Source organism: Ptiloglossa arizonensis, chromosome 3 (genome assembly GCF_051014685.1).
Source record: "Ptiloglossa arizonensis isolate GNS036 chromosome 3, iyPtiAriz1_principal, whole genome shotgun sequence".
Lineage (NCBI taxonomy): Eukaryota > Metazoa > Arthropoda > Insecta > Hymenoptera > Colletidae > Ptiloglossa > Ptiloglossa arizonensis.
The window spans coordinates 21,121,513-21,145,426 of record NC_135050.1 but is presented as its reverse complement, the minus strand read 5'-3'; the positions used below and the strand labels follow the sequence as shown (position 1 = coordinate 21,145,426).

At 39.5% G+C, this 23,914-nt stretch overlaps 2 protein-coding genes across 4 annotated transcripts; one reads left to right on the top strand and one right to left on the bottom strand.

The window, feature by feature from the left end:
* On the bottom strand, positions 1-23,870 carry Papi (tudor and KH domain containing protein papi). The gene is made up of 9 exons (XM_076308085.1): positions 23,489-23,870; positions 23,009-23,417; positions 22,705-22,917; positions 22,446-22,609; positions 22,130-22,350; positions 12,036-12,216; positions 10,856-11,176; positions 10,017-10,267; positions 1-141 (listed from the first exon to the last, which is right to left on the bottom strand). Exons 1-9 carry the CDS (start codon positions 23,582-23,584, stop codon positions 129-131), a joined length of 1,869 nt encoding a protein of 622 aa, XP_076164200.1. The 5' UTR covers positions 23,585-23,870; the 3' UTR covers positions 1-128.
* Positions 15,358-22,634, top strand: LOC143145068 (TD and POZ domain-containing protein 2). 3 transcript variants are annotated; one of them, XM_076308086.1, is made up of 7 exons: positions 15,358-15,508; positions 19,173-19,380; positions 19,773-20,071; positions 20,363-20,587; positions 21,104-21,251; positions 21,330-21,590; positions 22,403-22,634. In XM_076308086.1, the coding sequence occupies exons 2-7, from the start codon at positions 19,203-19,205 to the stop codon at positions 22,423-22,425; spliced, it is 1,134 nt and encodes a 377-aa protein (XP_076164201.1). In that variant the 5' UTR covers positions 15,358-15,508; positions 19,173-19,202; the 3' UTR covers positions 22,426-22,634. The 3 variants fall into 3 exon arrangements, with proteins under 3 accessions (XP_076164201.1, XP_076164202.1, XP_076164203.1); XM_076308087.1 differs by lacking the exon at positions 22,403-22,634 and adding an exon at positions 21,727-21,846; XM_076308088.1 differs by lacking the exon at positions 22,403-22,634 and having other exon boundaries at positions 21,330-21,720.
* Positions 23,871-23,914: the final 44 nt, after the last annotated feature.

Below are 23,914 nucleotides of genomic sequence, written 5' to 3'. Positions count from 1 at the left end.
CTCGATCTGTCGCGTGATCCTCGGGACAGCCGGTGAAATCGGGCTCAGCTCGATCACGTCGATCCCGTCCACAGGTATGGCGATGTAACGACGCCCGGCCAAAGCACCGTAAACGCCGCACAAAAGAATCAACGCGGCACTCTGAAACAAGGTAATCGTGGATTGAACAGCTGACGATGCTGGCTGAAATGGAACGTGTGGCCAATGCGTTCACGGGTCGGTAATTCGGTCCATTATCGACTTGCCAAGATCCTCGCGAGAGGGGATTCTTAGATAGGTGTACCGTGCCTCACGTTTCTTCGATTGATCTCGAACCTCTTGGTCTTCGAAGACCTCCGAGAACCAACCCCTAGACACTTTTCGTAAAATTATTCCTCTCCGCGCGAAACACACTGCCACGAGTGGACGCACCTACTACGTTACACACACGTGATATGTTAGTACCAGGGATGTCAGGTTCCTTGTTACCGACTCGACTTTCGTGGTATTAGATGGAACGAGAGCAACAGAGTGAGGACCGGACACGAAGGCTCTCCACTCGATGACGCAAGAGGAGATCCAGCCAATCGCCGGGGAATCTGATCTCCTCGGTTGGTACTGTCCGTCTGTGAGAAGAAGGCCGAATGCTTAAATCCCTGTTCGCGATGCACTAGCTTCGCTACCGTTGCACGTATCGTTACGGTGGAGAACTGTGGCCAGTGGCGACAATGTATGCGATGGTAAGGATGGTAGTGCACTAGAGCGAGGATGTAAACACTCGTCGATCTTTGTCACCGTCTTCTCTCGAGAGCTAAGGTCTCGAAAATTGGATCAAGGGTAGGTACTGTCCGTCTACGAGGAGAAGGCTAACGAGTATGTACAGTCTACTGGTTTAGGGTCTACCTGGTAGACGTTACGGATAAATATCAGTTTGGATTTTTGTATGTTTGCAACGAAATAAAGATTCGTTCGCGGAGAACGTTAAGAGCACTAAAAATTGTTGAGTTCGATTAATCGTTTAATAACATTCGAACCGGAATCCCATCCAAACGACAAGTTGAACATTCCTGTACCATAATACTTCCATAGACTTGTAATCACACCTCTTGGAAGCCAAAACGATCGACTCCACTTTTCGTATTTCTTTTTTTTTCAATTTTACTTTAATTATTAAAAAGTAACATTGAAATTTCGCTTTAACGAACCTTTATTGCACGGAGTCGACATCAATTTCACGTCTCGAAGGGTCGAGTTCTACTTCGGTTCTATTCGAGGCAGAATAAATTAGTCTGTTAAGGTCACCGAGTTGCTATCCCCACCACAGCGTTTAATCAACTTGTAGCTCTCTCTCTCTCTCTCTCTCTCTCTTGTTCTGTCATCACGTTCGTTCCGTGTTTGCTACTAGCTCGATCCGTGTTCGTTTTACGTTTACATCGTTCTATTTGGAAAACGGAAAACGCAAACTGGACCGGTGACCTTGACGCGTCAATTTTTCCCGCCTCGACTGTAACTTTTACGGTGTAAATTTATCGCAAAAGTTACGCGGCGACAACCCGTTCGTCATTTCGAGTTACCGCTCCCGTTCTCCGCTTCTAATTTAGCCGGATTTTCAAATCTCGAGGGGATCGAAAAAAAGGCACGGTGGTGGACATACCATTAAACGAATTTCAACCGTTGATCTTTGTTCTCGATTAGAGTCGGGGATCTGTTCGTAACGTGTGATCGCAATCTCCATTAAACCGTGTCAAACAACCATGTTGACCATGTAAATGCTTCACGGCACGTTGATCTTTAAAGAGACGTTTTCTTGAGCACCGTAGCAAATTCTTTAAAGGTTTAAATATTCTCTTCGCTGAGCACTCGTAGGGACGCAAGACAATCTCCGGGTAAAGAACGTTTAACTTTTCAAAGATTTATCTGTGAAATTGTGCCAAAAGTCACGCGTAGTCGATCGAAGGTAATGCATAATTTTATTCGAGGTCGTAAAATGCAATTTTCTACGGACCAATCGAGAAAAATTCCAGTAACATCGATCCCGAGAGAACGAAATCGAGGAAAATGTTCCGATGTGTAATTTAATTTTTTTACTCCGTGGTAACGACGCACGACGGATTCTAACGAGATTTTCGAAGCACGTATATATAATTACTTAATGTCGTGTTTGGAGGATACGCGATAAAGGTCAAGGTAACGGCGATTATCGAGAACTATCCTTGAACAAATGTAACGGGAAAATTGAAATTCGGTCTGCTAGTATTTACTCACGGCGTGTTTGAATTTAAGTGGCGCGGGAAATCGAGACGATTCGAAGGGAAGAAAATATTTTTTGCAAACTTTTTTCTTCGCGCAAACGATATAGAAACATAATTATGAAAATTGATTGCAAGTCGTAACATGATTCGTAAATGTAAAAACTGACACGTTCTTATTACGGAATCGTCAGCAGTGGCAATAATAACGATAAAAAAGATAAAATTCAATCGTGACTGAGATATACGCACGAGATAACGTTCTTGTTGACATCTTGCCGCTCGTTAAATCGATCGAGCATCGTTCGCCAGTTATTAGTTATTTTACGAGGCACCAATTAACCGGTATTTGCAATTTAAGAGCACGATATCATCAACGTAACGCGAACAGCTTCATCCGGTGATTAGCTGTTCAGCTAATGGGGCCAATTAGACCGCGTCCCATTGTTTCGAAAGCGTCAGCCAGTGGATTTCTTTGTTTCATTAAGTCGTTCGCCACGCGCGGTTGAAACAACGCAAACATAAAAATTATATCAAACTACTGTCTCATAATTATCATTCGCTCGATCAAACACAAAATGCAACGACAAATTTTGTTCGCAATTACTAACAATCTAACAAAAAAAAGAACTTAAAGATATACTGTATGTCCTATACTGTATGTATCTGTGCGGGAAGTATGTCGGTGAAAATTTGAGATTATCGATATTGATAAGTTGCCTCGATGATATTGATAAATTACCTAGACGTTGCGATCTATTTTTACGTAACGTGATAAAATTTTCTACGAGGTTCCGTTCGCGTTGGAATATTTAAATTAAGTTCGTACGGTTAAACGGATTCGTTGCTCGGTGTATGTGAACAGAGTCGGTGTGAATTCCAGGACCGTGAAAATGATAAGAGACAAAATGAAATTTACCAAATTATTCATCGTCGGTTTGCTGGCTGTCGTCGGTAGTTTGGGCATTCGTCGAACTGATGAGCGAGGGCCGCATTTGCGTCGTTTTATACGGTTTCGCTTGGCCGCAGCTTTCTCGTCTTTCCCGATCACCGAGCACCGCCCAGCTTCCAGGCGACAGCAATTACTCTCGGTACTTCTTCACTCGGTATTTACCCTATTCCGGGCCAATTGCCGTGTCGCGATGTTGCCACGACCGCGAGACGCGAAAATTGTTGGGAGTCGTTTCCCTTTTTTGCACGTTCAGGAAGTCGCGATAACGCGAGTACAGGAAATCACGCTTCTCTTGTCGCGCGAGATCGAGCATCGGTCGAGTCCGCTTTCCATTTTAATCTCTTAACTATGAACGACGAGTACACTCGTCGCGAAGGAATGGCAATTTTTCGTGCAACGACGAGTATACACGTCGTGCGATAATTTTTTGGGAAACGACGAGCATACTCGTCATTAGACGAAAAACTGCCATTTCTTCGCGACAAGTATACTCGTCGTGCGAGAAAAATACAGTCAAGTAGCTGGCGACCATTTCCCATAACGTTAAGAACACGAAATACGATGGTGTCTTTCAGGTTGTCACAGAGCTAGCTTCACCGTTAACGAGTTCCCAATGTACGCAAGCGAGCTAATAAGAGAGCGATCCAATTTCATCTACCTCACGGAAGGTAACGCGAGGTCACCGGAGGTAACGTGAATTTACGTGAGGTCGTGTGAGTTCCGTTTATCTGGTCCCAGTGTCGGCTACCGACGAACCCAAAAGCTTTCCTTCCTGATGTAACACGAAACCGTCGAAGATTCGTTCGGGCTTCCGAAGGACGCGCATCGTTGCACATTCGGTGCCCACGTCCGCGTGAAACCGCACGGTTGGCCAGTTTTTGAAACAAGGAAAGTCCTCTCCAATCTCTTTTCTCAGGAACCGAGTCAAATACCCGAAACTATACTCGTGAAGACTCGTTTCGATATCCGGAATCCTCTATAATTTGCCAGACTGTAATCGCAATCACGATCGATTTTTGCAATAATCGATATACCTGTATCGCTCTCAGTGGCTAAATCCGACGTAAAGAAGAATTAACAGAACATACATCCGAGATTTATCAACGCGTTGACCGTCAAGCCAAAGAAATGGATTACCGAAACGAAAGAGAATAGAGTTTTAAGATGTACGCGTATTAAAAGAAACGGAATAACGAAACGAAAACGTAAAAAAATAATAACTACGCTCATACTGTCAGATTTTCTTCCAGACTCTGTTTAGATATTATGATAATACCACAATGGGAGCATCGTTCATTTCTATTTACTTGTTCATTATCGTAATGAATAACAACAAACGTATAAAACACTCGCCACACATGTGCACACTTTCTATTTCTCGATCCCCCTGTTACACCACTCTCTCAACCTCTGCATATCCCATACTGTATTGTAATCACTCATCCTTCAGTACAAACATTCGTATCTTCGTTCATGATCGTTTAATAAAAGCAACCTGACAGACCCTGTCGTCGATGCAATTAGCAGTTCCAGTCCTACAATATCGTGTAAGACTCGTGGAAAGTAAATTAGGTCAAACATAAGAACCACGGGTAAGTCTTGTTCACAATCGTCGAGTCGAGTCAACTACAGTTAAGTTAAATCAAATTAAGTCAAGTCAGGTGAGGTCAGGTCAGATCAGAGTAGGCGAGGTGACTTCACGTGAGGTTAAGGTCGCCGAAGATCACTAGAGGTCACCGGAGGTCACGTGAGGCGGGGCGGAGCGGGGCGGAGCGGGGCGGAGCGGAGCGGGGCGGAGCGGGGCGGAGCAGGGCGGAGCGGAGCGGGGCGGAGCGGGGCGGAGCGGGGCGGAGCGGAGCGGGGCGGAGCGGGGCGGGGCGGAGCGGGGCTGGGCGGAGCGGAGCGGAGCGGGGCGGAGCGGGGCGGAGCGGGGCGGGGCGGAGCGGGGCGGGGCGTAGCGGGGCGGAGCGGAGCGGGGCGGGGCGGAGCAAGGCAGGGCGTGGCGGATCGGAGCGGGGCGGAGCAAGGCGGGGCGGGGCAAGGCGGGGCGGGGCAAGGCGGGGCGGGGCGGAGCAAGGCGGGGCGGGGCGGAGCAAGGCGGGGCGGGGCAAGGCGGGGCGGGGCGGAGCAAGGCAGGGCGTGGCGGAGCAAGGCGGGGCGGGGCGGAGCAAGGCGGGGCGGGGCGGAGCAAGGCAGGGCGTGGCGGATCGGAGCGGGTCGGAGCGGGGCGGAGCAAGGCGGGGCGGGGCAAGGCGGGGCGGGGCAAGGCGTGGCGGGACGGGGCGGAGCAAGGCAGGGCGTGGCGGATCGGAGTGGGTCGGAGCGGGGCGGGGCGAGGCGGGGCGGGGCGGTGTAGAGTGAAGTAATGCAGGGTGGAGTAGGCAAAGTAAAGTGGAGTAGAGCAGAATAGAGCCCAGCAAGGCGGAATAGAGCAGAGAGGAGTGGAGCGAAGTACAGTGGAGTAGAAATTGATAAACAGTTATCAATTTATCTGTTTATCTTTTTATCTATTATTTATTCATCTGCTTATTTATTTGACAGAATCTATACCTCCCTCGATTACGGAATAGCGTAATGTAATAAACAATCTATGCACAATCATAAATCATCTCACATTTCTCCTAATTTGACCACCGAAAATAAAAGGGGATGTAGCCTAAAGGTGAAGGGGGCGTGGTCAAAGGAAAGGCGCGTCTGAAGTAGTGGAAATGTTGGAAATGAGATTGGACAATGAAATGTTTGGCTATCCGAAGTTCTTTGTTGAACAATCTTGAGCTATGTAGATAGAAAAATAAGCTGATTTTTGAGCGCGAAGAATGGGAAGTAGTATAGTGGAATAGTAACAAGTGTTTCTATTGGTACATCAGGTGTAAGGTACAACACGGTATACCTAACTACAATACCGTAGCTATTGTATTATACGTAGATACATCCGTTACTTTTTCCACCCCGCCCATGCAGCTATGCTCCACTCTTTAGACATGGAATTCAACTTAGTTTTCTGTCTACGTTACCGGTGATTGTACAAATTGATTAAAATTGATAAGTAATGAATGAAATCAACGACCGATTAAACGAATTAGAATAATATGGGGCGCCATTAAGGACCTACAGTTTGTTGGCGATGCTTGATGGGAGAAGAGGTCTGAACTACGCTTCTCCCATCACAGGAATGTTTTCTAAGTGGTCGATCTATACATTTGAATACTTGGAATACATTTTCTAATTGATCTTCCTATTAGACCTCTCGAGAATCCTATTAGAGTTTCGTATTCAAAAGTATCAATACGTCAAAGTACTTTCGATTTCAGAAACGCGTCATTAGCGATCCAAGTCGAATCTCCCCTTCTTCTAAACGTTCGTCATCGTTTAAACCCACTTTCGTGGAAACTTATCCGATAGAAAATTACTAAGATTAGTTTTCGAATCGTGCTGGACAACAAAAACCGAATCCACTTACAGAAAATTGATAATACCGTTTGTTTGCCGGATGAGCGAGTGTCTACCCACCGTTCCAGTGCAGTAACTTCCAATATCGTTCCTTCCTTTTCCTCCAGCTCTCGGAGGGTTTTGTCCTTTCTTTTTTGTGGTCGTCCAGTCGATTGAGACTTTTACCGGTCGACAAGAAGCCTCGAGAAATCGTTCGCCTTGTGTAGCGATGCCGTAATCCGAGAAAGCAGGATCGAGTGAAAGGAAACGTCGTCGATTTAGGGTTCCGTTAGACACAAACAAATAATCGAGAGAGTGATCAATTTATTCGCAGGATCCTTATTTTTTTGTTCTATTACAATTGGCCGTTTATCGGTCGGATACGGAGACTTTTTTAACCCTTCTGGTACCAAGTGAACATGAACCATGCGACGCGTGCGGAAATAGGCGTTCGCATAGGCGTTCATCGCACGGACTGTACTGTTTGATCGAGAACGTAAAAGAACTAGTAGCACCAAAAGGGTTAAAGTTATTTGTGCAGTAGCGCAACTTGTACAAATATGCAAATCATTTATGAAAAATACGAGACGACAAATTCTCTGCGAAGCTTCGAATCGCGATTCGCTAATGCTGGCCGCTAGGAGCGTTGCTCGACGAATGTGTTCGTCGATTAAGCGTACCGAAGGATACAAACTAAGTAAGCAACGACAAGTTTCAACGATCCGTCGTGGAATAAATTCTGTCTCTTCTCGGTCTAACAACACAATCGTATTTATCCACGTTGCAATAATAACAGACGAGCAAAACTTTCTTATAAAAATATACATGTACATTGTTCTCTTCTAGCTTGTATACCTTAATACTTGCATTCTTTCGTTAAACGCTGTTTAAGTGTTAGCGATCACATGTAAAGCGGTTTAACACGTTCACGATCCCCATAAGGAGAAATAGGCGCCACTCGTGCGTACCACAAAAACGTCCCGACATATACTTAGGTCGGGAACATCCCACTGTTTCAATCCACATACGGGTCAACGGACTGTGAATGTGTTAAGGCATACGGTTTCTTTTTCAATGTTGAACATACTTTACAAGCGTACGTGTTCCGAGGGAGACAATGCGCAGCTCGAGAGTAGCGCTACGTGATTATGTACTTGGAAGAATACAGGTGTTTGAGGGGAGGAGGGTGTTAGGAGGTTTACCGTATTTCAAGCCATGACTGTTCTTAGTATACAATGAATACAGTAGTACCTCCATTATCAGAACACCCTATCGTTCTTTCGCAGAGCAGTCGTACTCTTATCGAAACAAGCTTCTACAATTCGTAGAAACGAATTTTAATTACAGGAATCGATAATAAAAATAAAATGGACGTTAATCGAACGTAAAATAAAAATGTTACGATATCGCATAAGTTACGATCACTGCAGTTAAGATTAAATGTGTTCAATGGAAACATTCCGTTAAGGGAATTAGAAAAAGGGTTGGAATGATCTGTGACATAGAACATAATTGTACGTGATTAAATGCTTTAAAAAAATATATTGTTAAACACTTATTATCTAATAGTATTTTTGTTATTCTTACCCGTAATAAAAACTTTCCGGTGTTATATTTGTGACTCTGACACCACGGCGAGTATCTCTATTGTTTTCTTATTAGTACGGTTAATGGAGGTTCTACTGTGTGTCCTTCTCAAAAGCGGACTACTAAAATAAAATTCGGCGTACAACTGAATGACTTTCAATCATTGCGAGAATATCGTTCCGTTTAAAGGTCAGTAACGCATTCAATTCACTTCAAACACGCTGCTCAAAATAATTAGAGAATTTATTCGAATAGTTAAAAAACTGATCTTGGATTTTTATCCTTTTGATACAAATTTTTATTTTGCATTTTCACTGCTTGGTCCATTCTCCGTACAAAGTAAACTCTAATTATTTTGACTAGAACATTTGAGTTTCTTTTTTTACGAGTTGTTTTTTTACCTCTTCCATCAACGGAAGCCGACTATCACTGCTTCGTACTCGATATATAAAATTTACGTTTAGGTGGAACAGAAAGTGCGTCTTTCGATCAAAATCACTCGCGAAGTATGTAAATATTACGAGTGTAATTTACTTTGTGTTTCACGATGTTTTATCTATTTATATTGGATCAATTTTTCGTGTAACTGTATCTAAAATTGGTCCACGAGATTCGAGAGAAAAGGTGCCAAGTATCGCGAAAAAAAAAAAATATATAGTTTTGATAAAAATAAAATTAAAAATTTCTTTGATAGGCCGTTTTCAAACGTAGTTACGCAAAAATTTGAATTATCACCGTTTCGCATAGTAATTAGAATATTATGCAATTGTTGTATTCTTTCGATCGAAGAAAGACTTTTGATATTGTTTGCTAAAGTGTTATTACTACGTGCACTGTCGCTCGAAAGTATTTGCCCACGCACAGTTTAATTCTTTGCCCAATATATGTGAAAATGTTTCGAAAATATTTTTGTTTGTATTTATTTTAATATATATATATATTTATGTATATATGAAAAATGTTTAGTGATATACAAAAGTACATCGAAATAGAAGTTGTACACTTCTTCGTAGCTGTGTCGGGGCTTGGCGAATTTTAATAAATTAGGAAACATCGAAGAAATTAATTTTAAGAGCGGGAAAGTACAGTTTAACTGTTGCATGCTCTTTTCCCACGAGTTCAACTTTCTTTTGTACTATACGTTGTACGAAATATTTCGAGATTAATTCGAAAATTAATTCGAATAGCTTTCAATAGTCGCAAGACTATTAACAAATAATAGAATACTTTCAAATATTTATTATTCGACAATTAACTTTAACGTACAAACGTAGGCCAAATCAATTTCTTTAGGAATTCGTTCCAGGATAAACTTAATTATCAGGTACTACATTTCTAAAAGTAATAGACTAATTTTTAAATACCCTGAACATAGTTACATTGTATATCACGAATTGAATAAAATTATATACAATTGTAAGAATTCCTTTAGAAATGGGTTTGGACAATATTTTCGTGCGAAACGATACATTCTTTTAAGAGTTCGATTACTTTCCTCGCAACTTGTACACTCGTAAAGCGTTCGATAATTTCCATTAAGGACGTTATTTTGGTACGGTTTGTTTGAATTCTGTAGACACTGCCGTGGACGCGCGGGAAGGACGAGACTTCCGATTGGTGAAACGAGATTGGCGACACGCGTTCGACCAATCGTAAGTCGTTACGCGCCTCGAACGCGTCTACGGTTGCCTGAACAGAATCGTATCGACCGAGTGTGCGTACGTTTCTTATATGCGAATCAGCGCGAATACTTTCGAACGACTGTGCGGTTAAATGGAGGGACGCGGGAAACAAAGAATACGTAAAGACAGTGGTTTTACCCCAGTTCAAATTCGTCGGTGTCGTTGGAGATATCGCTCTCGTAGCCGGCAGGCGCGATTCGCGACGACTTGTTTATTTTCAGGCAAGGATTACGGGAATTGCTGTTCAGTTTGCCGTTGCTTCCGTTTCGCAGAAGAGAGTCGCTACCGCCGGCCTCGTGATGCACTTTCTTTTCGTTCTCGATGAATCGGCTCGTCTCGACCTTCGGCGGTGTCACAAGATCAATTTCCTCGATCAGACCGACGGATTTCTAGAAGAAATCGATAACAGAAACTGTTAACTCGATCGCGACGTGTCTGCCGATTTAACGGTTAACCGCAAGCGAGCGTGTCCCATCCCCCTCCCCCCATTCCCCCCACGATTGATTCGCTGTGCACGGTAAAAAGCTATCGACGTACTTTCAACGTTCGATCTTATTTCGTTGTCCCGACTCTTTCTCTCGTAGTGGAATCTTATCGATGTTCCGGGAAACCAAGAACTATCGAGAGATATCGTTTTTGTAAGGTTTCCTACCGATTTTTCTGCGATCATAGTAAAACTGTAATACTTGAAAAAAATAATTGTTTAAAATCGAAAAGTTGTTCCACCTCGTTTCGAAAAACCGAAAAATAACTGTCATGGAACAAATATATCCCGAGGGTTAAAACTGATCTACAAACTGTTTCAATCGGAACCGATATACAACGGTTCGAAATATTCTTCGAATTGTTTCAAATCCTGATCAATATTGATACGTTAACTCTTCGCGTGCTGTTTGGAAAGTTACAAAGGAATTGTTCAAATTCTTCGGAAAATTAGCTCGCAGAGATATGCCTCCTAGGCATAGACCCAGACTCACCATTGGTGTCACCAAATTGATTTCTTCAATCGTAGGTGGCGTTTCGACATGCACGATCGACGTATCTGTTGTTCCCGAGATCGTTTCGATGGTCGAATCCCATTCACTGACATCGCATTCGTGCTGTGTTTTAACATTATTTGCTGGCGTTTCGGGGCTCAGAACTCGTTTCGCCAACGGAGAAATGGACACAGGTGTCGAAGAACTTATGACATCGTGGCTGCGCGTGGACAACGATAACGTGGAAGAAGCGGCCGAGGAAAGTGCTTCCTCCGGTTCGGCGAAGCATTCGTTTATCAACTCTTGGCCGACATTGATATCCTGTACACATCGTGAAAAGGTTACAATCGATTCGCTAAATGAAAAATTAATTCGTGTTACTGTTCCCTGATTTCTATAACTCTGCATCGTCGAGCTACGAGACGACGAACGATTGCTTCGTGTTCGTAACGTAATGTTGCAAATATCCAAGAAACTAACAAGATATATAATTTAGGATTGATTTTCGTTCGATTTTCTTCGAAAATAACCGAATATTTTCAGAAAGATTTTCTCGATTATTTTCCACCGGTAAGTATAAATATTGGATAAACGTTAATTTTACATCGGCTGAATTTTTTAACGGTACAAGTAGAAGACTACGCGGCGATGGATCGATGTTTTTAGAAGTATCCGAACTTCAGAAACAAACATTAGTCGAGATACAATTTGGTCTATGCAATCGATTTTCTACACAACGAAAATACCACGTTTTAAAGTAAGAGAAGAATGATTCAACAGTCAACTCTTTCTTGACACGACCGTTTCTATAAAGCTACATTCTTCCTGTGCTTTGTGCCAATGTAGACCTCTTTCCGAAGTAACGAACACTCCAGGATGATCCAATGTGTTATTTTCAAACGCGTATTTTTCTGTTGATTCATTTCTGTAAATTGACATATACGTAAAATATGTTCAGATAGCAGAGATTCTACCGTATCTCGTAATACATAAATTCTTCCCGATTTAATTCGAAAATGTTGGCACACTGTGCGCGTAACATAGCAGAGCCCAAGAAATATACTTCACACTACGTCGATGTTGACAACGAGTTCAGTAACGGATTCTCGAGTTACTTGGAACAATGTAGCTTTACTATTCTTGAATCTGCTTTGGCAAATGTGGTGTCGTCTAACCGTACCCTGTTATCGTTTTTGTCGAAAATATCGACACAAGGAATCGGCGTGCCTTCGCGTCGAGATCTCCCAAAACCGACAGCTCGCTCTTTGTAGCCTCTAACTTTAGCTATAAGGAGTTTCCACTGAGCTAACCAAGTGAGCTCTGCGAATCTCTCGCAAGCTTCCGTGCTCCATTCACCGTCCCTGTATTAGAACAACAAATACTTATGAATACAACACAAACTTTACGAATTTACAAAGTTTAACAAAATTGTACAAACGAAAGTAAAATATTATTACTTCAACAGTACTTTTGCCAATTGGTGCAACGTCGTACTGGTATTTTCCTAGATGTAACCGGAATATATCGACGTAATATCGATTGCAACTGTTCTAAGATATTTCCTGTACGATGAAACTTACTCCGAAAGTTATTCTCGAGTCGAACAAATCGTCGAGAGTAATATTATATTTACGTGCTATTTTCGCGCGATAAATGATCCTAATTCGATTCGTTCGGATCGTTTCTATAAACTTCTGTCGCGTTGCTCGATGGCCGCAGAGTTGGTGAATAACATCGCAAAGTCCATATCGCTTCGAGACACGATCGATTGACTTCTTTCGACAATTGCGCGCTAACGATGATTATTAATTATTCGTTGTTACATAGAAAAGAAAGTGCTACAATTCTTCGATCCGTTATTGGCAAGCGTGGGGCCACAAATTGCGATGGTACGCGTAACGTAATAAATATGTCGGTCAATTGGCAAGAAAAACAGAATCGTACGGCCAGAATTGCTATTCCGTCTCGGCAACTTGACGTATTAATATTACTAGAATCGTGTTGCGGTTCACTAAATATACACGCAGCGTTTTGAATTACGACGTCTCGCGGTGTAGAAGAGTCGCGCAGAAAACGTGTACGAAATTTTTCACGGGCGAAGCGTCACGTTGAACAATCGATAACGGAACGTTCGTATCATCGGGGAACGAAAGATCTTGGTAAGTTTCCGCGGACTAATTTTACACTTGTTACCGTAACCGAGAGGGACCAGCGTTGCCAGAACGAAAACAAACGGAAATTTGTAAATATTTGTGCGAAAACGCGTACCGTTGACAATACATATTTGACGGCGTAAACAAGTGTCCCGCCAATAATCGTAAGAGCTTCCGTAATTTCATACTATCGGGTCACGAAATTGAAACGACGATCGTTGTTTATCGCTCGGGTCTATCGTTTGCTCGTGATTTTCTTGAACGACGACTTTTCGACTTCGTCGCGGATAAATGAATCGTTACGGATTCCCACGAGCAACGCTCCTCGACGTCGCGAAAAGATGGCGGTGACGCGAGTCGAAAATCGAATATCGTAGGAGGGAAGAGAGCGATCGGTTCTGGGTTAAGGGGAACGCGGTACTGTCGCGGGTAAATAGAATGTGGACAGTGTCGAGTAATTTCTGCTCGGTTGCAAAAGCCTTACGAAGCCTGACTAAAACGTACGACACAATACGACTCGCGATTCCTTTCAGGACTTATCTTTCTTTCTCGCTACGGTTCATTTTCTCGTATCGCGTCTCCTCGTCTGAAAGCGCACATTGTCGCACCAAACGCGCTTGTTTCAACAATCGAGACCGAACAAATACCAAGAACCGCTCATTGTACGCTTATGGTATTCCTAACGACGAGAGAATATTTTCGCCATTTTCTCGCTCGACTTGGCGCCGATAACTATCGCATTGTTCACGCGTCATCGATTTCGTAACGTCGAACGGAAAAAATTCACAAATATATGTTTCTTGGTCAACGATGTTAATTTTTATCGTACACGTTGTTCGGTTGATTCAATAGCGACGATGTTCAAATTAGTCGCAGAATGCTTTGCGAGTTTAAGGAATCAATGCTAAAGCAACAAATGTACTTTATAAAAGAACGTTAGAAGGCGTCAGAATTGGTTTCACAGGTTCGAGAAAGGTGATATTAACCTGTCGGATAAAACTGAATCGAAGACTCACCGACCTCTGTACGAATATATAATATACACAACGATCCGGTTAATCGAAATCCCTAGTCAACTTTTTTAAACCTACTTTATATTATTCCATATTCGTTACTATATTGTACTCCGATCTGATTAATGTTTTACAACCCCTGACAAGACCGAATTATTATCCCATCCTCCGAGTGCTTGAATTTTAATGTTCGAACTGTAAATTCACGTTCGAGAGACGAAAATTAGATTCGAGGAACCGCAAACGTTCACGTCGTTCGAAATAATTACACCGTAGAAGTATCTGTACCAAGTATTTCGTTTTTCAACCCATATGTTGAGTATCAATTCGTAAACTACAATAACGAAACTACCGATAGCGATTTATTCGTCATAAGTCCTCGTTCACGGAAGTTAAGAAACTTTGTATCGTGCCGGGGGAATGGTATACTCTCTCGTATATAAAGTAACTTACTTTTCCGTTTTTGCGCGGGGAAAGTTCGAACAAAAGAACACAATTAAAAGTCTTGAGAACCGCTGCGGCAGAAGTTCAGTTACCCCCGGTTGTATTTTTAATTTACCTTACTCTCGTCCGCGAGTTAGTCGCGAGTTTTACGTAACTACGATTCTTTATGCAATTACCATTAACCCTGTTTCGCAGCCGTGGTTCTCCTCAAATTCGAGGTTGACGATGAACCACCATTGCACCGTGGAACGATCGTGTGCTCGAAGCACCGCCGTTTAGCGAGGCTTAAGTACTTTCGGGACGTCTTGTTCCATTTATAAACGGCACAACGCAAGTGTACACGTGCGAGAAGATGAAGTGAACGATGAACGTAGACCCTCGGTTAATGGTCAGAGGGACTCAGTCGTTTCGCGATCCTCGCGGTGAACAATAATACTTATTGAACTAAAGAAAAAAAAAGAAAACCAGTGAGCAAAAACGGCAACGTGGTCACGCTAAATGCATACGTGCACAGTGATAACGTGACGACCGATCAACATTAGATATTATCGCCACGTAACGATCGAAACTGAATCGAAATCAACGGTTTCTCCGTTTAACGCGAAATCGAGGTAACGAGAGAGAAGAAAGGAAACAAAAAAAAAAAAGAAACGATAGCGCGTTACAACAAAAGTACACGAGATCGTAAAACGGTCGGTGGTTGTTGAACCTCGTCGGTTGTTTTCGTCGTTTCGTGAAGCGAGATATTTCGATTAAGAGCGATAAAAGTGAGCACAGAGTGCAAATGTGAACTCGCGTGGTTTTCCACCACCGGACGAGAAATCTCGCGCGATCTGCGTTAATGAACGTCATAATAGGCGCGCGTGTATATCACTTTGACCCGTAAGTACGTATTTATTTCGCGAGATCGTGCGTTTGTTTGGTTTTTAGAGGCGTGAAACAGTGTCAAGTGGGATTTCGAGTGTCAAAGAGAAACGTACTTTCTGCTGTTGCCAAGTGGAGCTTTGCATTCGTTGCTTGAGAAATGTGTTCCAAGACTGCGTGTGAGTTTCTACAGAGAGTATGAAATGAAAATTTGAGCACGTGAAAATGTATCTCCAGTGTGATTACTGGAGCGTATACTGTTCTTAGTTATTCGCTGGTGCGCGAGAATGCATGCGTTTTTTCACACTTAACGTGAAATACCTCGATATCGAGTTCACGTGTGGATGCAGTGTGACGTTAAAGGAATTTAAAAGGTGTAAAATCGATCTTATTAAAAATAGTCTAAAGACGATATTACCCGTTATTAAAACAATTAGTACCTTCGTGTCGCGGTAGATTTCGTAATGTCGGAAATTCGTGGTCTTATATTGCAATTGTGGATAGAAATACATTCGCAATTTCTCGTACATTATCACCGAAACTATAGAGAGTTCGCTACTAACAAACCGTAAACACGATGATAATTTATGTAACGCGTTATTTGGCATAACATTCAGCTGCTCCGAACCAAGCGATAAAATAGTTTCCGAGTAAACAAGTGGTTCACAGCTACAATGATATTTTCTGGTTTCACTTCCTACTCGAAACTCGTCCCGTGTTCCAATTTTTTATCAGTCCTCGATATTTCGATGCAGAGAAGGAAAACAAAGATTTCGGGTAGAATTAAAAGCAAATACACGAACAGAGTACAAGATGGATATGAAAAAATTTTAAGACACACTGTACCCGCGACAGAGGCGGCCTTCGTGAACGTTAGCATCATCAATTCAGGATCGCGAAACGCCATTACCCAATTTGTTAATTCTCTCTTGAATTGCCGGTTGCGCTTATTGCCTCAAACAATTTTCATAGATTCATTTACTCGTGACGAAGTTTCAGAGCTCCTTTGAATCGGCAATTTCAAGGTATTAATTTAATTCAACGCAACTTTTCTAATTGCTTAATTTGATCAAATTGTATGGTATAACTAAGTATATATAAAAAGTACAATACCAATACTGCAAACTGTTCGTTGCATCGTGATTGCAAACATTTCACGAATCGTACCTACTTATTTACAACGAGACGTCGTCCGCGACAAAACGAACCGGAAGTAACTTTGGATTCCTCGTATCAAAGATTCATCGTTCGTGGAAGCAACGATATCGAGGGTTCTAAATCGGTACCACATGCTCGATGGTTAATTTTATTCGTTAAAAAACATCGCGACAAATCCTGTTTATTTACTACACGAGCGACACACCCTTGGAAATTGTATACTTTTTTCAAGAAAAGAGATTTCAACATCGCCTCCTTATCGAATCATAAATAATTATACCGAAACGGAACCACGAAGAATCGTGAAGATCTCGAACACGACGAACTCTCTCGGTCGTTCTTATTGGTAACGTGGAGTATGTTTACTCACGAAGGGTTGGGTCACGAGTGACGCGAAGGAAAACGAAACGAGTCACGAAGCGCGAAAAAATGACGGGTTTCGTGTCGATGGTGTCACCCTGGGGCCGCGAGACGTTTCGCGAAAGAAATTTCGTTCTGCTACGGTAGAAATCGAAACTCGTACGGACAGGAGAGAACGACCGTAACGGAAATAGTGTTTCGAAGTGGTCTGCGGGTTTCTGGCAACGAGGTACTCCTCGGGTTTGCCCTCGAAAGCCCGTCGTGTCGCGTGTAACCGAAGACCGTAGGCATCGCGGTAATTCCAACTCGAAAACCATCGTGTGTGCATTACTTCGAAGTTGCACCAATGATTAGCTGTTCCACGGCACGCGATGCGAGCCCGGTATTCGGTCAGATTGATTAAATTCGCATTCGACTGTTTCCCGCCCGCGGGAACTATTCCAATTCTGATCATTCACGGCATCGCGGGGATAATTCAATTTTTGCGCCATTAGCAGGCTCTATCGGACATCGATACTAGTTTGCGTACGACGTGACAAGTAACGTCACGACATCGTTTATAGTGGATCGGTGCGATAGAATTTTTCATTAATAAGCGATACCACGATACATCGCGAAATTTATATATATATATATATATATATATAGATGAAAGAATATTTACACATCGATGTATCGGCAAACGGTTCGATGAAATCGATACGACGCGAAACTTTGTAGATCGCAATTGAATTTTTCATTGATCAAGATACATCGATGAAACAATATTTACATATCGATCCACCGATAAACGATTCAATAGCAACGATCGACATACCGATGCAACGATAACGATTCACGAATCTGCTTACCGATACGACGGTATCGAGATTCGTGCAACGATGGTAACTGTAAATTTAATAGTGTAATTTTATTTCGTCAATTGCACACTCGTCGAATGTATCCTTATTAAAATTGAGGATACACGGTCTCGTATAGATTAGAATTTCCTGGATGGATATTAAGTTTTCCTATAATTGATATTTTAAGTGTGTCGCGGCGACAAACATGGAACAACACCGCGAACACTTCCGTATTTAATTGGAACTGTATTCGGCAATCCACGAATGATGAATCTACATCAATTTCAGTTGCACAAGCAACTGAAACATATATGTATTTCGATTAGCAAAATTGAATTTCGATTTCGTTAGGATATCTTTTTTTAATAGTGATCGAACCTTACGTGCATGCTGACCAGACACATAAACCGCGAGTTTCTTTTTATTTAAATTTACTCCAGATGTTTAAAATTAAAATCGTGTCGTTTTTCTTCAGTATTTGATTTCACGCGTTTTTATTGCAAATTGCTTTCTGCGTTTAATTGAATTTGCACCCGATTCTCACGTGGACGGTATTTTATATTTTTGCCCGGTTAGTATGGCGTGCGTTAATATACAACTTCAAACCAACATAGTGAATTTAAAACTATCAATCGATAATAAATGTTCTACGCTGATAAATTTATGCGATGCAATAGACTTTTTTAAAAATTGTTCGCTCTGTGCGTTTATCGCGAATTCATTGTCAAATCGTAAAGAGATAAAACGCGATGTTATACAGCACTAAGAAATTCTAGTTAAACAAAGATAAACCGAGATCGGAAACTGGCAGTTTGCCATATGTAAACCGTTCTAACCGTTGAACTTGCAATTTATATCTTAAACTTTGCCTGTGCATGTGCAACGCGAGAATTTAACAACGGCAAAGCGTTTTGCACACTTTCTCAAAGCTTATCGTGACTATACGCTGCAATTATACTGCGCCACAAGAGTTACTGTGTTTCTAGACAGCCAAATTGTGGGAAAACCGAAAGTGAATGATGACAATCAAGAAATATGTATGGCGTGTGAAAAATTGTGCTGTGGTATATTTAAAAATGAAACTAGCGTGAACCAAAATACATACAACAAATGAAATAACTTTTTGTACGATAGTAAGAAAATAGAAGGAATAAAAATATTTTCAAATCTAATTTCTATTAATAAAAAAATCTATATTCTAAATAGTGTGCAACTAATTTAAAGAAGATAGCAGTTCTTGTAACAAATATTTTCATGTCATAATAATAGTAATAATTGTTGCAACCCCTCGAAATTGTTAAATACAAAGGTATCACATTTATTGTGCGAATTGTCCCCATTTTACTATTTCATTCAATGTTTGTTACCGCGACCCAATATTTTGGCATTTTTTGGCATTATTGTATGCAATAAATGAACGAAACAAAAAGTTACAGCCTTCGTGGGTTTCACATTCAATGAATTCTTTTCCTGTTTAAAATAGGACTTTTCGTTTCCATAAAATCGCTGTAAAATGGAACTGCTTGTACCGGCAGTCTCGGACGTCGTTTTTAAATATACATGGCCCATTTCAAATTACAAGAAATGTGTTTCAAAGAAAAGCTTGATCGATAGTCCATCATTTGACGTGAACGTGAATGGTATTCATAGTGTATGGAACTTGTCTATCAGATTTTGGAAGAATCCTGACGGTAAGAAAGACAATTTGCGATCATAAAATCATTAAAATATATCCCACTAACTTTCACCATTTTTCCTTAAAACAATGCACATTTTCAACATAATTAATTTCATCGTGCATGCACGTAAATTAAGTTAAACAACGTTTCATAGAACGATATGAGAAATAATTTGCATAATATATAACATTTCGTTACTACAACTAATCTTGATGTTCATTGTAATACACATCGTTGGTTAAATTAATCCTCAACTGATAAGATGAAATATTCGTTAAATAAGTAACGTGGTATTGTTAGTTCTAAATCTCGTCCTGTCAGTTGAGGGTTCAATGCGTTTTACTTCGTGCAAAATAATCATTGATTTTTATTAAACGAGAAAATGGTAAACTGTTGGGTAACAGGTAAAAGAATTATAAACCCCGTGGTATTGTGCCTGAACATGTTGCACTGCACGGTAGATGAAGCGGAACAAGCGAAGATACGATTTCAATTTGCAGTTTTCAATGCTGACGTTAAACACTGGGAGTATTGTCACGTTAGCAGAACAATACTCGAACTGAAATCATGCACGGATATTATTTCCTTGGGGTACAGAGACTTGTCGATAGTTGACAGGCATTTAAAGAAGGACGGCGAGGTTTTGTTAATGGTTAAGATACAAATAATTCAGTGTGAAAGCGAAAAGCACAACTTATCACAGGCAAGTGCTTCTAAAATGATCAAATGATCGAATTCTTTTTTATAAAGATTTCATATAATTAGTAGGATCCGACGAGGTTGCTCTATTCTTTACAATTGCAAGTTCCGATAGTAATGAATATAAATTTTCAATATATATTTCGAGTCTTCAACAATTTTAATAATCAGTGAGAAAGTAATTTTCTAAATGCTTCTGCAAGCGATCAACGTTTCTCAATTAATACACAGAAAAAATTATAAAAAAGAATAAAAATGAAAGAACAAATCACGACTGGCAAATAACATTTTTCAGGATATGGCCAGGTTACTGAAGCATCCATATGGCGCAGATACTAAATTAACATGTGGAGGTTTAGACAGTACAGAAATTCCAGTCCACAGTAGTATATTAGCCGCACGTAGTAATATTTTGGCACAAATGATTTCACCTTTGAGTGAATCGTCGTTGAAGAAAAACTCGAAGACAGATCCCGCAGAAGACAAAATAGCGGATACACGAAACCAGCAGGAAGAAAAGGTGATCGATAAAAAAAACGAGTGTTTGGAACTACATAGCAGACGTTAATCTGTACCTATACTAGAGAATGTTTGAAATAATCTACTTCAAAGAGACCGCTCAATTGATCTTTTTAAAAAAATGTTTGCCGAAGAATTAATATTAACATTACTTCTAATTTGTTATAATTTGATTTGCGAAATAATTCATTCAATTTTTTTCAATGTATGGAATATAACTGTTTTATAGATAAAATATAACGAATATAGTACAAATGTAATTGTTCATAAAATTATGAATGGTGTAATTGTTAAAAGCTTAAACTGTATAGTTTTTATATTAAACTAACATAATCCTGCGATTAATTATAGGAATGTAAATAATATTTTTATAAGATTATTGCCTTTTTTGCGAGTGATACTTTTTTTAAACTGAAACTAACTTTATTAGTTTCATGGGTGAGTACTCGGTGTTACTACAATAAATTTTTCAATATATATAAATGTATTCTAATATTGTGTATTAAAAATATTTCAGGATCACTACATGTTTTCACTAGAGTTATTGGACCTTAGCAAAGAATTGACAGAGGAATTGTTACAATATATATATAGTGACCATGTTGATAATTTGGATAATTTAGCCCCTCAACTTCTGTCTCTGGCAGAACGATTTTGTTTACAAGGTATTGTACTTTATAAACTTGAACTACTAATTTGGTAAAAATATGTCTATTGTAAAATTACTTGTAATTATTTTCTAGGATTAAAGGAGCTTTGTGAGAGGAATCTCATTGAAACAATAACTTCAGAAAATATAGCAAGTAGGCTTTTAGTTGCAGATGAATTTAGTTGTTTGTCACTTAAAAGAGCGAGTTTAGCATATTGCGAAGAAAATATAACTGTACTCAACAAAAGTTTAGCATGGAAAATGATGGAGCATGTAAATCCAGAATTGTTTAATGAAGTTTGCGAAGCTAATATTGGCAGTTCAAGATCAAGTAATATGGATGACAGTGAATTAAGTAATTAATATATTTTTCCTATGAACTATTATTAAGAATTTTATATTTTTCACTAAGAAAAACCTATATTTAATAATTTTACTGAATATCATTATTTACAAAATCTAATTACAAACGCTACACTTTATTCTAATAGGTAATTTTAATTAAACAGTAATACCTTATGAATGGTTGCTGTACTAATGTATATAAAGATGTATTATATAATTATATAATTATTTTTGCACTTGTGCATTTTAAATAATTTTCAAGTGTATAATAAACTCGTTACTATGAAAAAATTTGATTATAAAGCACTTTCATTAGTTATTGATAAGTAATGATTAAGATTCATTATCAAATTGTGATGAATTATATAGAAATTCTGCAATTATCTACCTAGTTATAAGAAGTTAAAAAAGCTTCCAATTCATTTGTACTGTATTTACTACACCAAAGTACCTAAATATATATTATTCTCTAAACTAAGAACCATGCAATCTATAAACATTGTGGTACTTTGAACATAAATATATGAAAATAATTTTAAATAAACTTACCGTGGTTTAATGTTAGCCAAAGAACATTCAATTGCTTGCAATCGCAAGCTTAGAAAGTCTGTACGAAGTTCTAATACATAATCAAGTTGAATTATTTCGTGATCACCATAATCCACAAAATAAACTTCACATTGCCCATCTTCAGGTGTAGAAATAACTTCAGCCCGATACCACTGTTCATCAAAACTGAATTTTGCTGCAACTACTTGACCAAGCGTTACCTGAAACAAAATGATGTAATTATAATAGTAATGTAAAATTTTTTTCTTCCAGGTACTATTTTCATAACTATGTAATATATCTAATATATACACACATTTTTTAAAATGTGTAATTCTCGATTTTCTTCTTCATTATAATATGCAGTCATCTCCAACACCAATTTGTCTAAAGCTGTTGTTCCAGGACCAACAACTTGAATCCAGAATTGACTAGGACTTTCCATTGCAGATACATATACCTCCATTATACCATCCGTAACTAGAAATAAAAATATTTAAATATATCAAATTAAACAATGACATTCATCATTTTCCAAGTACAGATATTATTTAAGTATTATTTACTTTACCCACCTTGCAATGATGGAGATTCTGTAGATTGTGTTTGTTCAGTAGCATAAACTGCAGTGTTGCGTGGAGATAATTTTCCTCTAGGCAGTCTTGCTGCAGATGAGGCTTCCAGGTTTGTACGAACTTCTTTTTCTTCACGAACTTTGTATTCAATTTGCAATAAAGCTGCAGCAATTTGTTCAGTTGTCCCTTTTATTATAATTCTTGTTTGAGCATCTGTAAAATGCTACTATCGGTTATTAAAATTTAACAAAAATAAAACTGAAAAGAACAAAATATTTTTAAGTTCATTATAAAATTAACATACCTGGATTATAGCAATTATAATTATTTTCAATGATAAGTTTTGCATTAGAAGTAGTTCGTATTTTTTTTATAATTTCACCACCTCTTCCTATTATCCTTCTGCTTGCCTTCTGAGGTATATACATTTCATATGTTTCAATTATAGGCTGATTTTCGATTACTGAGGTTATCATTTTTTTTGCAAGCTGTATAGCCTCATAAGTTCCTCGTATAATACAAACACGATCAGGACATTCAACATTGTCTTCATTAAAATATATTTGTGTTCCGGTTTTATTTTGTATATCTTTTATCATTGAACCACCTCTTCCAATAACAACAGGTACAAACTCTCTAGGAATCACATATTCTATGCTAATTCGTTTTGCAGTTTGTATTAAATTTTTTCTTGAGTTTTCCTCTTCTTCGTCCTATTTAATTAAAGCAGTAATTAATAAAAAATATTAATATTAATATAAATTTATAAATTTTTTAATCTCACCTTCTTATACAATAAATATATTAAAGCAATGCTAACACCTGTTAGAGATACACCAAGTAAGATTGGTAACGTTAATTGTCGTGACATCCACTTCATTTTATATTCTAATATTCGTAACGTGTTACTTGTTTTATATCTTTTATTTCCGTGTAAGTTAATTCTTATTAAACGTGGAACATGTTTCAGAGTTGTTGTGAATGCAATGTTTCATAACCTCGAAATTCTTCATGTAAAAATATTTATGGTACAAAATATGAAAAGTACCAACAAATGTTAGCACAAACTAAAGTATACGATTAAAAAAATGTTCAATAACTGTTTATTAAACTATTCTATTTGTCTCTAAATATTGCAGAATTTTGAGTTCGGATCGGAAGTCATATTTTTAAAACCGTATTGCTACCAACTGTGAAATTATAAATTTGA

Coding starts and splice junctions, on each gene's coding strand:
- LOC143145068 (XM_076308086.1), top strand. CDS start 19,203: ATGGAACTGCTTGTACCGGCAGTCTCGGACGTCGTTTTTAAATATACA. Junction 20,588..21,103: donor GAAACCAGCAGGAAGAAAAG/GTGATCGATAAA, acceptor AAAATATTTCAG/GATCACTACATGTTTTCACT. Junction 21,591..22,402: donor TATGGATGACAGTGAATTAA/GTAATTAATATA, acceptor TTTTTCTTCCAG/GTACTATTTTCATAACTATG.
- Papi (XM_076308085.1), bottom strand. CDS start 23,584: ATGAAGTGGATGTCACGACAATTAACGTTACCAATCTTACTTGGTGTA. Junction 22,918..23,008: donor TTATAATTGCTATAATCCAG/GTATGTTAATTT, acceptor AGCATTTTACAG/ATGCTCAAACAAGAATTATA. Junction 12,217..22,129: donor TTGGCTAACATTAAACCACG/GTAAGTTTATTT, acceptor GTTCTAATACAG/GGACGGTGAATGGAGCACGG.